The 18685-nt window shown below is 42.9% G+C and overlaps 1 protein-coding gene across 3 annotated transcripts in view; it reads left to right on the top strand.

Moving 5' to 3' along the window:
- The window catches only part of FBLN1 (fibulin 1), a 139306-nt gene extending 121240 nt beyond the window's left edge, over positions 1-18066 (top strand). For all 3 annotated transcript variants that reach the window (XM_053254877.1, XM_053254874.1, XM_053254875.1), the window contains exon 17: positions 13198-18066. In XM_053254877.1, the coding sequence (XP_053110852.1) occupies positions 13198-13215 (18 nt within the window). In that variant the 3' untranslated portion in view covers positions 13216-18066. The remainder of the gene's footprint in view (positions 1-13197) is intronic.
- Positions 18067-18685: the final 619 nt, after the last annotated feature.

Here is an 18685-nt window from a genome sequence, read left to right as displayed (position 1 = left end):
AAAACAGGGACAGTTCTGTAACACATCCCCTAGGATCATGACTTGATTCCCCCCTCTTATTTTTACCCATTCTCCTCCCCCTAATCCTTTGCTCTGCCTATCTTGCACTGGCTTCTGAAGAAGAATACATTTTCAGTATACTGATCCTACCCGTTTTCTTTTAAAGATATAATAATGCTTCACATAAAATTTAATCACATGATGGATCTGACTGGGCATTTTTGTAGCCTGCTCAACTCAACCACAGACAATTAGGGTTGCTGTCTCCAGATGAGGTTCAGGGGGATGAACCAGGATGCAAAGGTGGGTGCATAGGAATGACAGGAGTGCTCTTCATGGCATTGGGTGGAGGCAGTGTATGGTGCCTGTGAGGGAGCAGAGCCTGCTTATGCCTAGTAGCTCAGGGGTGGAGCCAGATGGCAATGGGAGTGGAACTAATAGCAAATGGTCTCATCCAGCCAAGCTAAAAATAGCTAAAAATAGCCTGATCATGGATGTTTGTGCAGTATGTCAGCTGGAGGCTTTACAGACAGGGCTTCTTCCCCAGATATACTTCAGAGGAGAGTCTGTGCGTTCACACACCAGCCAAACTTACCCTGAGGTCCATTTGAGCTCCTTGGAAGCACTCTACACACATATCAGGCTTTGTCTTCCAAATTCCAGCTTATCTAGATGAATTTCTGGGTTTTAAAAATGCTGGTTTTAAGCAACCTTTTCTGAAAACTCCAGACCAAATAGGGAGAGGCACTGACATAGAATCATTCGCGTGATATTATTATTATTATTATTATTATTATTATTATTATTATTATTATTAATTCAATTTCTATACCACCCTTCCAAAAATGGCTCAGGGCGGTTTACAAAGAGAAATAAAACAAATAAGATGGCTCCCTGTCCCCAAAGGGCTCACATTCTAAAAAGAAACATAGGACACACACCAGCAACAGTCACTGGAAGTACTATGCTGGGGGTGGATAGGGCCAGTTACTCTCCCCCTGCTAAATAAAGAGAATCACCATGGTAAAAGGTGCCTCTTTGCCCAGTTAGTAGCGGTTGCAAGGGGTTGATAAGCGAGAAACCTTCTTTAGGAGTGCAGATATAGGCTTTAGAAATCTCTCCACCCCGCCCCCCTTGGATAGAAGGAAAACAAGGAGGCATGTGATGTGCACCTGCACCAAACAAAAAACAAAACAAAACAAACCCCCCCCCCCAAAAAAACCCACCAAGAGCAGAGGGGAGGGGCTGCTTCCTTCAATGCTGCGAGTGTAATTTGAAATGGCTTCACTCAACATTTACACCGCACCATGAAGCCATGAGAGTATATTCCCTGGTGTACCTTTTCCCAGCATGCAGAAGGAAAATAACTACCTGCTGATTATTTGCTTGTCATTTAGCAGTCAAAGCCAAAGGAGAAAAATCTAACAAACTAATTATTGTTGCTGTTGCTGTTGTTGTTGTTTATACAGGATAGGTGTTATTGACTGGTTTGTTTTATCCAGACATCGAGTCCTTCCCAAGGACCTGGGATGGCTGAATTTTGTGATCAATGTTGTTGCTGTTATTATAGATATCGTCGCAGAATATAGGCTGTTCCCAGTAAACTTGCTTTTTGTAATTGGCTGATGGTGATTTCTGTGGCCCCTATGGTGTTGAGGTGCTCTTCAAGGTGTTTTGGAATTGCACCTAGGGCACCAATTACCACTGGGATTATTTGGGTCTTTTTCTGCCACAGCCTTTCAATTTCAATTTGTAGTTCTTTGTATTTTGTGATTTTTTTCTATTTCTTTTTCTTCTATTCTGCTATCCCCTGGTATTGCTATGCTGATTATTTTAACTTGTTTTTCTTTCTTCTCGACTACAGTTATATCTGGTGTATTGTGTGGCAGATGTTTGTTTGTAGTCGGAAGTCCCATAATATTTTTACATCTTCATTTTCTTCAACCTTTTCAATGTTATGGTCCCACCAATTTTTGGCTACAGGTAGCTTGTATTTTTTGCAGATGTTCCAGTGTATCATCCCTGCTACCTTGTCATGCCTTTGTAGTCAGTCTGTGCGATCTTTTTACAACAGCTGATTAGGTGGTCCACGGTTTCATCTGCTTCTTTACAAAGGCGGCACTTGTTGATTTTTTGACTTTTACTCTTATTGCATTTGTTCTTAGTGCCAGTTCTTGTGCAGCCAATATTAGACCCTCTGTTTCTTTCTTAAGTTGCCATTCTTAAGCCATTGCCAAGTCTTGGTGATGTCTGATTTTCCACTTATATTGTGCAAATATTGGCCGTGCAGTGGCTTATTTTTCCATTTTTTCTGCTCGGTTCTTGACTTGTTCTTTCTTGTAGGCCTGTTTTGTTTCATTGGTGTTGAATAGTTTCTCATTATTGACCATTTGAAGTTCATCTTCTTCACTGTCCTTGATATATTCTTCAAGGCCTCATTTCTCCTCCTCTACTGTTTGATGGACTTGCAGCATTCCTCTTCTACCGGAGCTGCGAGGGAGGTATAGCCTATCTATGTCACTGCGGGGGTGCAGAGCATGACTGATGGTCATTATTTTCCTGGTCTTACAATCTAGCCGTCTCTAGCTCTGCCTGGGTCCAGTCTATTATTCCTGCAGTGTATCTGATAATAGGTATAGTATGTGTAATGTTTTTTCTCTTCCAGGTTCTTGATGTTGCTTCCATTGGGCAGTTCTATTCCTTCTGTTTTTGTTATTTTTCCTCTGTTCATTATTAATGCAGCACACTTGTCTAGTCCAAACTCCATTGCTATATCGCTACTGAATATATGGACAGTGTTTAGCAGTGATTCAATTTCTTACTGGGACTTTCCATACAACTTCAGATCGTCAATGTACAGCAGGTGGTTGATTTTACTTGATGTTTCAGATGCTTGGTATCCGAGGCCTGTTTTGTTTAGTATTTGTGAAAGTGGAGTCATGGCGATTACAAACAACAGAGGGGATAGTGAGTCCCCTTGGAAAATGCCTCTTCTAATGCTAACCTGTCCAAATGTCTCGCCATTGATTGTTAACTGTGTACTCCACACATGCTCATTGCTTTTTAAAATAAATATCTGAATGTTTTTGCTGACACCAGTTGTTTCTATGTGTGAGGCAATGAGTCAAAGGCCTTCTTGTAGTCAATCCATGCAACACTTAGATTTGTTTTTCTTCTCTTGCAATTTTCTAAAAATCATTTTGTCAATCAGCATCTGGACTTTTGTGCCTCTGGTGTTTGGGCAATTTCCGTTCTGTTCAACTGGAAGCTGTTTGTTAGTTAATAAGTGTTGCATTACTTCATGTGCTGTTATTCCAGTTAATAATTTGAAAATGGTTGGCAGGCAGGTTGTCGGTCTATAATTACTTGGAACTTCACCTTTTGCTGGGTCTTTCATGATGAGATGAGTTTTCCTAGTTGTTAGCCATTGTTCAATATCACCTCCTTGCAAAATGTGATTGAACTGTTTTGATAGTTGTTTATGGAGGCTTGTTAGGTGTTTAAGCCAAAAGCCATGCAGTTCATCGTCACCCGGAGCAGTCCAATTTTTAATTTTCTTTGCTCTTTCACTTATTAATTCTGGTGTTATTATTAGATCTTGCATTTGTTGGTTACATTTTTTTACCTCTTTCACCCAGCCTGCTTTTTTTATTTTAATCTATTGGATTGTCCCATAGTTTCCCCCAGAATTGCACTATTTCCTCTTTGTTTGGTGTTTCTATTTTTCTTGCAGTTTCTCCTTCTATGCTATGGTAGAAACATCTCTGATTTGACTGGAATTGGAGAATCTGCCTGTGTTGTGTAATTCTACCTTCATATCTGCTAATCTTCTTTGACACTGCTGTTATTTGCTGCTTCTTTATTTCCAGGACTTCTCTAATTCAGATACTGTTTGGTGTTTTCATTCGTCAGCTTCTTGTCTTTCATGTCTTTCAATTTACTCGCATCTGATCTAAGCCTGGTGATTTTATTTTCTAATCTAATCTTCCATTTAGGTGATGTACTACTTTCTTTTTTGACAGGTCCACTGATCTTATATCCGAGCTCTTGTGTTGTTATTGTTGCTGCACTGTACATTAGTTGGTTTGTTTCTTGCAAATTATTGGTTGTTATTTCTGCAAGTGCAGCATTGACATCTTTTAATGCCTGAGCAAGTTGTTTTATGACAACTGTTTTTAGCGCTGGAAGTCGAACCCTGGTGGTTGTTTGGTTCATGTGCTCAGTTACTTTTTGCTTTAGTTCTTGTTGCTTTTCTGTTAAACGGCATTGAGGTTTTTGAGGTGAAGGCAAAGGGGAGGTTGCCTGGTTTTGATTTTGAAACAGTTCAGCAACAGTGGCACCCTCTATATCCTGCGCCTGAGCTACTGCTTTAGTTGGTGGTAATTCTTCTTCCATATCTTGAGCCTGTGTTGCTCTTTGCAGTTCTTCCAGATCAACTTCTGTGAATACTTTATTTCTTATTATGAATCTTCTCTGGTCTGCTAGCCTTTGTTCTGTTATTTCTGTATCTGGATGCTTCTCTTTCCAGATTTGGTACATTCTTTTAAAATAACCTCTTCTAGTTGGACTAGACTTGTAACAGCAGATCATTATTTCCTTGTTGGCATTTTTCATATATTTTTTTCGGTTAAGCGACGTTTCTTCCAGTAACCCTGCAGTCTCCAGCCCTGATTGCTCAACTGAAGATCCTGAGTCCTGTAGCCCACTTGCCACCAGATATCCAGGGACTCCAGTACCTGGTGTGTTCCTTGTTGACCTGGGTGACGACCGATCCGGTATAGATTTATTAAAGTTACATCTCACCATATTGTTGATGGGAGAAGCACTCTTTGTCTGGCTCCTCTGGTGAGACCTGTCCAGTATGGTTAGACCTCTGGCATAGCTCTCACCTTCCTCAGAGCACGCACGCCCCACAACCACACCAAGGTAGTGCCTCATTGGGGGATGATGATGATGATGATAATGATGATTAAATTTTATTTGTTAGCTCTCCCATAACAAAATGTTCTTTGGGCAGCTTACAACACAACATTAAAACACGAGATAAAAACACAGATTAAATCATAATAGTCCTCCAAAAGGGGGTGGGGAATACAAATTCCAATACAAAACACAATACAGAAACAATTTAGAATTTTTTAAAAGATCAGTTACAATCAGATCACAACTTTAAAAAGTTAAATTTAAAATTTAAAAGGCCTGAGTGAACAAAAAGGTCTTTACCTGGCGTCTAAAAGAACAAAGTGATGAAGCCAGGCAAACCTCACTGGGGAGGCTATTCCATAAACGGGGTGCAACTGTTTATTTTACTTTAACCTGGTTAAAGTATTGCTTTAACCTCCCCTCCCCCATAGCATAAACAGCCACAGAGGCTTTGGCAGAGCCCGTTTCTTACGGTGAACCATAGCAGCCCTCCCCTGCTCTGTCTTTTTCCTGTTTGGCTTGTCCATGAGTAGCCACAGCTGAGGTACATTAATGGAGAGCTCCTGCCAGAGCCCTTTTTTCTGCTTGCATGGGGTGTGGGAGGGAGGGTTTCTGATGTGTGGGAGTGTGGTCAGAGTGCACAGTCAATGTTGCTGTTCAGTCTTTGCACAATTCAGAATATACTCAATAAAATTTGATTGCTGGAGATCAGTTATGTACCTTAAGTTTCAATATGCTGTTGTAGATGGAGGCAGCTGTGTCTTATCCTCCCTGTTTCTTGTTGCCTTCTCCTGGCTGCTGTAACAAGCAAGATTCCTGGAGTTTTGCACAGCAGGTGAGAGGAGAGATGCAGACAGGACAGGAGTATTGCCAGGTACTTAAAAGAACTGAGGCCTGGTCCCACAGGACCTGGCTGAGGCCCACAGTCTCCCCCTGCCCGCTGCCATTTTGATAATTAAAGTTAATCCTGAGCTTCCCAGATTATCTTTTTAAAAAGTATTTTTATTAATCATTTTGAAATGAACAACAACAACATAATACACACCTAATAATCATAATAACAATAAAATCATACTGGTTGTCAATATGCCATACGTGAACTCTAAGTCTTGAGAAAATCTAATCCACCTGCACCAGGGGATGTTGTTAGGATCCTACTAGGAATGGGTCCCCGCCCCACAATACTTGCTTCCTTTTCATTTTCCCCTCCCCTTTGCAATCATGACTTGCAGCAATTTAGTCTCCCGGTGAAGTTGTTTATTATTATTATTGTGCGTCACCCAAACAATCTTTTAAAGCAGAGACGAGGGTTTAAGAGTACTTGGGGGAGGGAGTTTACCCACCATATCCTCCTGGTCTACTGTTGTTGCCTCTGTTCAGCCCTGCTAATGGGCATGAGGGTCACTACCCTTCACTGTGCCCATTGAAAGAGCTTGCCCCCCCCCCATGCAGCTGCATCCCTTTCTCCCTCATGCCCAAATGGAACCAGGAAGGCATGGAAAGTGGAAGAGCAGGGGTGGAGCTATAATAGGATGGATGGGTTCAAATAACCTGCCCCCCCAGCTCCTGGGAGCTGCCTGATGTCGCTGGAGCTCGAGAAGGGCCATGTGAGCCCTCTGGGTCTCATTCCCAGCCAGTGTTTGCTCCAGTGAGGGAGAAAATGAACAAACATCCACCCTGCCAGAAGGCACCAGCTGGGAATGAGCCCTGGAGGGCTCACACGGCCCTTCTAGGGCTCTGGCCATGTCCACTTTTGTGTGATGTCACGTGGCCAGAGTTCCTGAGGGCCTGTGTGAGCCCTCTGGAGCTCATTCCCAGCCAGAATTTCATTCATTCATTTGATTTCTATACCACGCTTCCAAAAATGGCTCAGGGTGGTTTACACAGAGAAATAATAAATAAATAAGATGGATCCCTGTCCAAAAGGGCTCACAGTCTAAAAAGAAACATAAGATAGAAACCAGCAACAGTCACTGGAGGTACTGTGCTGGGGGTTGATAGGGCCAGTTACTCTCCCCCTGCTAAATAAAGAGAATCACCACGTTAAAAGGTGCCTCTTTGCCAAATTAGCAGTTTGCTGGCTGGGTGCATTTAATTCCCTTTCTTTCTCTTCAGTGAGGGAAAGAAAGAGAAATAAATGTACCCAGCCAGCAAATTCTGGTTGGGAATGAGCTCCAGAGGGCTCCTGTGGGCCCTCCAGAGCTCAGGCCATGCCCCCAAACACAAGGGGCGTCACTGGCACGTAAATGGGTGTGTATATGGGAGATGGGTGCAAACACGTACCTCTGTCCCCCTGGCTCTGCCACTGTGAAAGAGGAAATGTGCAGAAGGCACTCTGTTCCTTTCCCCTTGTCATGGGGATGCTTGAAGACTCCGAGGAGGAATTGAAGGTAGAGACAGAGCTGACAGCAGAGGAGGGTGGGCAAGGACCAGAGGTTGCAAAGGAGAGTGGGTCAGACGCACAGAGAGTCGAAGATGAGTTAGAGCCGGGTGAGGCAGTTCTTGTGGAGGAGGCGCAACCAGTCTCAGCTGTGGAGAGGTGCCAATCCAAGAGACAGCAAGAGCTAAGAAGCCACATGCGTAAAACAACAGTCAGAGCTGCTGACTCAGCAACTCTTAATTAACAGCACTGTGGGCTCGGCCTATTTAAGATGCCTGTAACATATATACCCTGCTGATAGCAACAATAGTTTTCTGCGAGCTAATTGGCTGTGTTCCTGTTTTGCCTTGGCTGTGTTTGGACCCTACACTGTGTTGACCTTGCCTGTGGATTTCACTTTGGACTCTGGTGGATTTATTGGACTGACTTGGACTGGACTTGGTTTGGAGAATTTATTCCTGTTGAATTTTGATGTTCTGCTTCTGCTTCTGTTGCGCTTAGTGTGGTTAGCCCGATAGATTTACGACACCCCTTTCCATCACAAGGGCATGGAGTGGGAAGAACAGGGACTCAACTATGGAGGGAGCAGTGATGGGGGTGCCTGCTGGGCTGGCATTTTTAATGTCTGCCCAGCATGTATCCCTCACCACTGCCTCCCGCGTCATCCAAACAAAATTGGTGGGTGGCAGGGCAGGCAAGAGATTTGGGCACCTAGCAAGCATTTGGGACATGTGCCCATTGTGGCCAGCGCTAGCAATGTAGCTGGGTGCTGATGGCAAGAGCAGAGGTGGGAACGGGCAGAACGCTATGACTACCTTCCTTGGTTAGTACAATTAAAGATAGGCATGCCTATCTGAGCTGCAACTGACACTCCTAGCAGTGATCACATGTTGCCCACTGACCATTGCAGTGTATGCAAAGTGAGGTGTATGCAAGGTGAAGAGGAAACTGTTAAATGACTCCATCCTGTTTATTCATGTGGTTATAGGTAAAAGTCCCTCTTTCTCTTTCCTTCTCTCCTTTCTTTCCTCTCCCCCCGCCACCAGTGCTGAGGGAGGGCTGGGCTCAGGGGTGGGGTGGGGGGGTGGGAACTGGGAAAGGTGTTGTAAAATACAAAATGTCAAAAAAAAATTAAAATTTTTTAAAAAAGATAATACCAAGAAGGAAGCATTTTGAATACTTTCTGTCATATCAAGGGAAGTATTCCAGGGAGATTCCCCACCCCCACCTCAGCTTTTGCCAGTACAAACCAATTTTATAAGGAAAGGGAAACAGTCCAAGAAAATAAATCTTATATGTAATAGTTTAGGGAGTGGGAATGATGCTTAGAGAGAGAGGCACATTCATAAAACATGGCAAGCAAAGCGAATGTGGTGAAAAGTTTGCTATTTTGCCGCATGCTGAAGATATTAGTCAGTATTTAAATAGAACAGACAGAACTCTAAGGTCATCACAGCATTCAGAAGAGAGGTGCTGACAGCCAGCATAAGCAAACGTTTATCTCTCCCATCAGATCCTAAGCCAATGTGTTCTTAGGGAACTGCTAGGAGAATACTTCTGGAATTCTATAAAGGCTGTTGAGCACTCTGCTTTTGAAACTTGACCTCAAGCAAGATGTAAATGGAATATATATCAGATAAATGCTATATTTCCTTCCAAATCAAATGCCATTGTCAGATTCCAATAAGTGAAAGAAGAAATTCTATATCAAACTACTCAGCTCCGCATGAGCTCTGAATTTGTGTGACCCTTCATTATCCCATTTTTTGCACTCTCACTGACAGAACAGGACCCATATGCTCTGTTGTGGAGGACAGCAAAACTCATGGAAAATGGAAATCAGAGAGGAGGGTATCCGTGAGCTGCAGGCTGGAGACAGACGGCAGAACCACCACCACCCCCTTCATTTGAAAGAGGGTTTAGTGGCCCTTCCACTATTGCCTCTGTTAAACATGGTTTGCAGGTTTTTGTATTGTTTCAAAAACTGCAAAACCCATTCGACAAATGGGACAAATGAATATATGTGTTCACCTCGGGAAGTGTAGCCCCTCTCAGGCCACCATCTCCAACCTCATTCTCAGTTTTGTGGCTTGCTCCCACTATGAGCTGCACTTTATCTGCTAATAAGATCACAAACCTTGACATATTTGAGGAAGGGCTGATGTAACTGACTTTTCTCTCAGGGTCTCCCTCAGGGCCTTGTAGCTACGACTGAGCAAGGGGAGAATGTCCCTGGGTCCCTGAGGGAGGGGTCCCTGCTGTCTGGGTGATTTTGCTCTTTGTTCTCCCCTTGTGGCTCTCTGAAGAAGAAAGTGGGGGCAGGGGCTCATCTTCACTTTTTGACTTAGGAGTCAGACCCTCTCAAACTTTGCTGTGCTCTAGTAAATATTGCAAACGTTTTTGTTTAAGCTTTTTAGGAAGGTTTTGTGAGGTTGACCACCTTGATTACTCTGGATATGTCAGTCACTATGGTTTTGCCTACAGTGTCACATAATGCGGGTAAGGGAGTTAATAAAAGAATGTTAATATCCCCTGATAGCTGGGAATGCCTCTCCAGCCTTGGAATGGAATAGTCATCAAGGGTCAGTGATGCCCCGGGAAGAGAAGGGGAGGGAAAGAGAAGCAAATAATAATTTTAGCTACTTTTTGAAAACCCTTAAAAAAAACTTTTTAAAACCAACAGAGCTGTAGCCTATATTTTCAGCCTCCATACTCCTTGAGCAGAATCCTTCTTTGCTTATTTTTTGAAGCATCATATGCACCATATAGGAACACACACACACACCCTCCAATATTTCACCAGTGAAAATAGAGACATGCTTGTAAATATGTAGGGATGCGGGCCAAGCAACCTGGCAAGCATGGTGTAGAATGGGTAGGGGGCATGGCCACACAATTTTGACTAGAAGCATGGCACAAATGGAAAGCAAGTAATAAAGTGCACACAGAGTATATTATTTCAGAATACCAGAGTAGGTGAGCCAAGCCCAACATTTCTCAGATAAAAATATTGTAACAACCAAGTCTCATGCCAAGGTTTACTGCCCAAGTCCTCAACCCACTATTACACATTGCTCTTACACTCAGTTTCAGCTGCTCTGTGCCATGCACTGCATAGTGTCTTAGGACCATGCACCTAACACATGCAGGTGTGCTAGAGATGAAGGTATGGTGCATCCAGACACACCCACTTGCAGATTTAATTGCAAGAGATTAAAGAGATTTAATTGTTGAGAAGGAGCTCAACACTGAGGAATGACAGATCTAGGAACTTGAACAGAACTGAACAAGACGTCCCCCAAAGGAAAAATAGGGACAACATAGGATTGAGATTTACCAGGGACAGGCCTGCTGCCCCCATCCTCTTCACTAAGGCAGAGGGCTGTGCACACAGAAAGAGCTGCCCCCCAGCACAACCTCCACCCTTTCCCATACGGAAGAGAAAGAGAGCAGAGGAGGAAATGGGGAGAAGACACTCAGTCTGCACTGTCCCTCCCAGTATTTATTGCAAATACATGAAGGGGGGAGAATGGAGGCCCAATGGCACGGGAGGTAGTGATGGGAAGCACCAGCTGGGCTGGCATTGTTAATTATTCCAAGATAAAAGTGTGTGTGTGTGTGCATGTACGGGGGTGGGGGGTGTTCCCAAAGATGCTGAATAAATATTGATAAATATTTATCAATTCTTTATTCAGTCATAAAAATTCTTTATTCAGTCATTGCCTGGAGATTTCCCAGATGGGTGGCTTTACTGTGGCAGGAAGTTTAAGATAAGCTGTTTTGAGTGCTGCACCAAAGTGCTACTTTTTTAGGATGCATATAATATGCAGTAACTGCAAGTTGTTGGGGAAAATGCTGAATAATGCCATTGGCTGTACAAATGGCACCTTCTGTCGCTAACAATGGTTCCCTCGTATGTACTACCCCCCACCCCAACTGAGTGTAGCAAAGCTGCATTAAATCACTGTTTAGAAAAGCTCCTGACATGTTTTGGGCATAAAAGTGCTCTTCCTCATAGACAGCTGCAAAAACCATTCAGAAAATATTATACAAGAAAATATTAACAATAATAAATTAGAATTTCCAAATTATAACAGTGTTTTTTAAAAAACCTCTGTATGTTACAACTAAGTTATAAATAATTTTACCACAATATAATATTTTCTGTTTAATTTTTTTAAACAAAATGGCTGCTGCACATGCTCAAATGACCTCTGCCAGGCCCTAGGCCATGCCAGGCCTCACAGAGGCCATTTAAGCATGTGCGGCAGCAGGCAACATGGCTGCTGCGCCGAATAACAGAGGCCCGAATGGACCCCTAACCATTATTCCAGCCTCATGTAGAGGAATCTTGCTTTGTGCCTTCACCTAAATGAAAATTTTCAGCTCCCAAGTTTGTTCCCCATTTTATAGTTCTGGAATGGCTGGGCATAGTGTTCTGAAATTGGGTACTTGGGTAGGACAGGATGCCAGGACTCTATGTTTTTAAGTCTAAGCAAATCGGTCAGTTCAATGATTTTTAACTATTTGGAGGCTTGCTTAGCTTATAAATTGCTTGTTTCATGGCAGAAAGTTACAAAAACTTCAGGAACAGAAGCCCTCCCCCACACACTTCCCACCTGGCCACCTGGCCATTATTTCAGCTTTATGTGGAAGAATCTGCTCTTTGCCTTCACCTAAATAGCAATTGTCCACTTTTATATATTCCCCATTTTATATTTCCAAAATGGATGGGTAGAAAGCTTTGAAAAATTGCACAGAATGTAGTATATGACAGGACTCTGTGAATTTAATTTGAAGAAAGTCAAATATTGACCGTTGATTTTAAATGAATTTTTTCAACCTATGCAGTATGCACTCACTCTGTGCCAGCGAGAGCAGGGTCATATTTAATCCGATAATCATGTAGTGAAAGTGAACAGACAGTTACATCTTAATGAATATCAACAACATTTTCACTACTGGATTAAATACTCTAACTCTACTCTTTTTGGCACTTTGAGAACTTTTTCACTGAAAAGTAGTATATAAATAATTGTAGTAGTAGTAGGTAGGCTTTCTTTCTCATTCTTTTTCTTGTTTTTCATTCCTTTTGCTATATCACTTTGTAAATTTTTGGTTGAAAAAGAATATATACATATTCTTAATGATAATCATTAGAAGAAAAATTTCAGTTAGAGACGAGGAGTAAAGAGTTGAGACAAGCTTCATGAAAAAGGTAAGTTCCAACCCTTGGCTTGATGAAGAGAGAGAAATTTCACTTTCGTAGGTCTTCTGAGATTCTTAATAAATGTGTTCATGTTTCATGTTTATTTACGGTCATAGACCAAAATTTAAGGCATACATAATAATACACATATGATATAATAGTAATATATATAGAGATCCAATATTATCTCATCCTAATCAGCAGTTTCCAGTTTACATAATCTGGTTTACCATCTGTTGTCTAGCATTCTTAGCTGCCTCACAAAACTTAGCAACTTTAATTGTTACTTCCTCCTTCTGATCTGAGAGCAGATAGTTGACGTAGAATACATCTGTATGTCCTGGAAAGTCAGCCAGTAATGAGGAAATATAATGAGATTGAAAATCCCTGTAGAAGAGGCAGCGGAGTAAAATATCAAAGATAGACTCCTGTTCTCCAGAGCTGCAAGGGCATAATCTCTGCTCTTTTGATATCCCTCTAAATTTACCTTCTAGTTCAGCTGAAGGTACCACATTAAATCTTGTCAGTGTGAACATCCTGCGGTACTTAGTAATAATAATAAATGTGTTTCTGAATGATTGTTTGTTTGTTAGTTTTAAGCTATGGAACATGTGGTTTTAAGCTATGAAACTATCTGAGGCTAGTTTGCAGTGCTAATCTTTTTTAAAATTTCCCCAACCTATAGGTGTGGTTCGTCAGGTGAAGCCCATTGTTGGCCCTTTTTATGCCACCCTGAAACTTGAGATGAACTACGTTATAGGAGGGGTCGTCTCACACCGTAACATTGTTAATGTCCACATCTTTGTTTCTGAATACTGGTTCTGAATGAGTTTGCCATTGTGAAGAAAGCAGAAGAGTGCCATGGTGAAAGCTGCCATCACAAGCTCTTCGAAAGTGATGCACCTTTTGGGGTGTGTGGTAGGTTGGAGCAGTAAAACCAAGTAACTTCTTTTCAAAGATCATATCTGGTTTATAGTTTAACTAAACGACAAATAGCTATCTATCTAAAGTAGAAGTAGGATGGAACAATATCCTTGTGTCCGATCTAGTAGGAGTGTGTGTTTATGTATGTCTCTTTGTGTATGTAATTAGCATGTATGGTTGCCTGATCTTCTACTGAGTTTTAAACTTTGCTAAATGTTTTGTAAGGGTCCTTGAGATAGGGTGCTGAATGCAAGATTTTGTAGTATCAGAGCTTTGCTTGTCATCACCTTTGCTACTTCCTTTGAATACCTTGCCTGTTTATTCACATCCTCACTATAAAAGGGCAGAGAAGCACACAACCCTCCTATACATGTGGGATCACAACTAACTCCAATTGGTATTAAAAATATGTAAACCACCCCTCCACCAAACTCTTTGATATATCATATATTCTTCTATAATGGGGGAGGGAGCTGATTGTTCTTTGATGTTTCAAGCGTCCCATTCTGGGTGGATATGTTTTGTTTTTAATTTTATGGTTCAATTAAAAGGGCATTCCAGGAAGACTGCAAAAAGTGAATGCGGGAAAATGAAGGACTCCAGCCTAGAATTGTTGATTAGCAGAAGAGAAGCAAAGAAATCAGTGTATAGAACTGCATTAGGCAACCATTACTCCAAGAAAAGGTTTGCTCTTTGCAGAAAGAGAGGGAGATTTGGACTTTTATTAACTTTCATTGTATAATGAAGTTATGGTGATTGTGGTGCAGAACTAGATGCAGCATAAACTGCAAAGTTATGCTTGTTTTATATCAGTTTAACTGTCATGGCTTCCTCCAGACAAATCTGGGATCTGTAGTTTGATTAGGGTGCTGAGAATTCTTTCTTAGGGAACCCTAGCCTCCTTTACTGATCATAGTTCCCATTCAACCATTTTAATAGGAAAACCTCCCACCCTGATTATCCTGCCATTCTGGATCTTAAAATATGAAAGTCAAACCTTGTTAGGGTTCTTTACTTCCAAGTAAAAGTGTGGGAGACTTACAGTGGTGCAGTCACAAATTCTAGATGTGCAGACGCTTTTGATGCCCTGGTGGCTACTCCCATTGCCACACCCAGCTTGTTTAGATGCAATAATTGGGGAGAAAAGAAAGAGTGGAGGTTGAAGAGGAAAGGATTTCCAGGCAAGGAAGGTAGAGAATCGTGTTTACATACATGTGCCATAAAGGAGTATTTTCTGGCACAATGAGCAGTCATTAATATATACAGCAATTGAACTGTTCAGTGTCCCAGCTCTTGCAGTATGCTTGGCTTCCCCTTCCTTGCCCCCCGCCCGCCACACACAACAGCTCCCATGTTCATCGAGACATTGGGAAAGGCACAAAGCTCCTTCTCTCTCAGTTCTCCCCCATTCCACTGCCTTATGTTTACCCCTGCCAAAGTCCTTCACACTATTATCTGACAACAACTTTCCCCTCTTTCTCTCACTCATTCTCTCTCACATACACATTAGCATCCTAGGTACTATGGTTCATTTTTTTAAGAAAGAAAGGAAAAGGAATCAAGCAGGGGAGAGAGAGAGAGAGAGAGAGAGAGAGAGAGAGAGAGAGAGAGAGAGAGACTCTTCCAAAAAAGAGAGCAATGACTTGGATTCATTGCTCCCAGAGAGACCCTCCCCACCTCCCATTCTCAAATGGAAGTCCAACCCTTTTCATCCCTTCTATCTATCTTTTCATCAGAGCTTTCTGGATATCTGTCCCTCCATATGCTTCTTACTGGCCACCCCATCTGCCTGAGGGTGGGTACAGAGAAGCAAGGGCCGTGATCTGTAGTGGCACAGCCAACTTTTTTTGGGGGGGCAGGCTAAATATCCAGCAGTTGAGAAGGTGCTGCCAGCTGAGAACATTCCTGCCCTGACCCGCCCAACAGCCTACCCATGGGCCTGCTCTCCTCTTCCTCTTCCTCTTGCTGCCACCACAGCAGCTTCTGCCACCACAGAGTCAGCATGAGGCGGAGAGGAGACCAGCAAGCAGGATATATTCCAGGGATCATCGTGGCCAGAGAGATGCCCCTCTGACCAGGAGTCAGGAAGGTTCCCTTCCAACCAGGCAAGCTTCTTCCCACCAGTGGTGGCTTCTTGTCAAGCCTCTCCTGCCCGAGGTCTCAGGCGGCTGGCCATTTAGTCCCCCTCCCCACTCAGCCTTGCAGCTGAGAAGTGGCACACGGGAGATTAAATGTCCAGTCTAGAGACCTCAGGCAGGGGAGGCTGGGCCAGGAGTGGTGAGGAAGGCAGTGATTACACCCCTTTAAACCTTGGTTTAAACTCCTGCTGCCACCACTGGCATCTTGCCCTGCACTTTGCTGCTGCTGCTGCTGCTAATGTCATTGATCAGCAAGATGGCAGTGGTGGGAGTTTCAACCAAGGTTTAAAGGTGTGTAATCTGCCCTCCTCTCTGTCCCCCATCCCAGCAAACTGTACATGGCCATTCAGCTGCAACCTCCTTCCATTTTTTTTTTTGAGGGAGGAGGAATGGGTTGATCCATCCCATCCCACCAGCACTACACCACTGCTTAAAGCAATAGGAAGTCCACTGTCTTGAATATATGATTACTTCAGTGGAAAAGCAATGAACCATCTTCTATCACTGGAGATATATAGAATAACTTCACACAATTGCTGGCAAGCCTGTAAGTGGGAAATATGCTAGGGAATTGAGAGTGTGCACTCCTGGCAGGCGTGACATCCTAACCCAAGTCCCAAGACCTACACCTGACGTTCTCCCAACATTCTCTACCCAATTTACTAATTTTGGGTGTGGAAGTCAGGAGAATGTTGAGTGGAGAATCTCAGGAATTGGATTTGGGCAGGTTTGGATGTCACATTTGCTGGCAGAACCTGCTCTCGGTTCCCAACAAATCCCTGCCATTTTACCACTTACTACTTTTTGGTGGATCATGTGAAGCTACCCATGTTTAAAAGAGCTACAAATGCAGATGTTAAGAATATAAGAACAGCCCTGCTGGATCAGGCCCAAGGCCCATCTAGTCCAGCATCCTGCTTCACACAGTGGCCTACCAAAGGCCTCTGGGAAGTCCACAGGCAAGAGCTGAGGGCATGCTCTCTCTCCCACTGCTACTTCCCCACAACTGGTATAGGCATCTTGCTTCTGAGGCTAGATGTGTTATATTTTTGATAGCCTGGTGCTGGAGGCAGATGTCATGGAATGGCCATCACGATCATGCCCTTGCTTTTGAGCTCCCACAGTTAGGTACTTTTGGAAAGAATGCTGATTTGTGTGGTCTGATTCAGCAAGGCAAAGACTATGCTCTTCTTGCAGGAAAGTCTATATTTCTGTTCTCTGAGCATCATGCAAATTAGATATCCCAAACCTGCACACTAATAATCAATGGCCTTTGAAAATGAATTTTGAATTTTAAAAAGAGAGTTGCTACATTGAAGAGAGAAAGTACAAAAGGAAATAAAAAGGTATAAAAGAATATATGGCTTACATTCTCCATAGGGCTAGGGCAACAGAAATAGCCCTGCACAGATGCAAACAGATTGGAGCTTAAGTGCACTCCAGTGTTTCCCTGGAGCCCCAGCAGGTGCAGAGGGGAGAGGGTGCAATTTTCCATTGCTCCCTCCTTCCTCCAGCTAGGGTTTTTACTTCCAGGAATCTTTCCCTGAGGGTTTTGCAACTCTCAGGGAAAGATTACTGGAAATAAAAGCTCTATCTGTAAGGGAGGAGAGAGCAGTGAGAATTTCACCCTTCTGCCTCCACCACCACTGGGATTGCGGTGGAAAGACTAGTGCACACTTCAGCTCTAGGGCTATTTGTGTTGTTCTAGCCATGAGTAGTGTAGAACCACAAATAATTCTTTTCGACACACTCCCAGGCCCTATTAGTAGAGAATTGCTCATGCATGTGGAAGCAGCATGTAGCTGATGTGGAAGTAGACTAGAACTGGATTAGTGGCACAGAAGATAAAATATGTAATTGTTTTAAAATTAATGGCTTACATACAGTGGAGGGATGCTTGGGACTCACCATTTCATCAGTACTTCTAGTGAAGGTGGAAGGGGCTCTGTGTGAATGACACTGTGCATCATCACAGTTCCAGGTGCTCAGCACACCCAAAGGGGGTCAAGTGCAGCAGTGGTGATGATGCACAGCTTCATTTGCACAGAGCCTTTTCTCTAGAAGCATCAACAAAGTGGTGAGTCCCAAGCAGCCAGTGAGACCACATCCCTCTTGAGTGTGTGGCTAAGCCAATAATATCGAAGGCCCTGATCCAGTTGCAGGTATGGACATACCAGTTGGTGGCTCCAGCTATGGATGAACAGTTTCATATCAAGATGCCTTCAACTAATTCAGGAGGATCCAGATGAACATCATGATGAGCTTCCACATCAGCAATGCCTGTGCAAGCATGCATACCTGCATAAGTTTCCCTTGTTGGATTGGTACAAGTGTGTGTTAAGCCTTCGGAGTTCAGACTAAATGTGGGCCAGTGATGTCATAAAACTCCCGTCAGTAAACGAGTGTTGTATGTATTTTCAGTTTCTCACAATAATGCATCATTTGTACTACAAAAATGAAAATAAACTATTTCATTATTCATTTTCTTCTAACTGTGGTTTGTCCATTTTTCCCCTTAAAGTTTGCAATACACAAAACAACATATTCCATTTTTCGTAGAATGAACAGTTCAAGGAAACAGTATGGAGAAAAGTACAGAAATGGGGCAGGGATCCTAAAGAACAAGGGAATGTAATGTATTAGTGGGACTCTCAGGACTGCCAGTCATCTATGATTTAACACATTATACAAAGAAACCAGTATCATAGTAAGAAAAATCAGTGCACAGTGACTCAGATATTACTTTGCTATTGGCCCCACCCCAGATCTACAAGACTGCACCCTTAGGGTGTCAGATTCTGCTATTTTCTGTTAGAATTCTAAAGCATTGCTCTTAGCACCACAGTAACATCGTTGGGCCACTAGAGGCATGATGAGTCATGTTAATAGGTCTCTTTTGGTCAGTTGAGACAGAATTGTTCCATTGCTGAAGGCTGCTAGTGCCTGTTTGGGTATGTTGTTCAATGCCTCTCAGTATGTGATGTTTAGTTTCTTAATGAATAGCTGTTTTTTTGAACTCAATCTACTCTCTTCAGCTAATAGGAACACAGGAAGCTGCCATATACTGAGTCGGACCATAGGTCCATCTAGTTCAGTATTACACAGACTGGC

Source organism: Hemicordylus capensis, chromosome 5, assembly GCF_027244095.1.
Source record: "Hemicordylus capensis ecotype Gifberg chromosome 5, rHemCap1.1.pri, whole genome shotgun sequence".
NCBI lineage: Eukaryota > Metazoa > Chordata > Lepidosauria > Squamata > Cordylidae > Hemicordylus > Hemicordylus capensis.
This window is presented reverse-complemented; position numbering and strand designations above follow the sequence as displayed.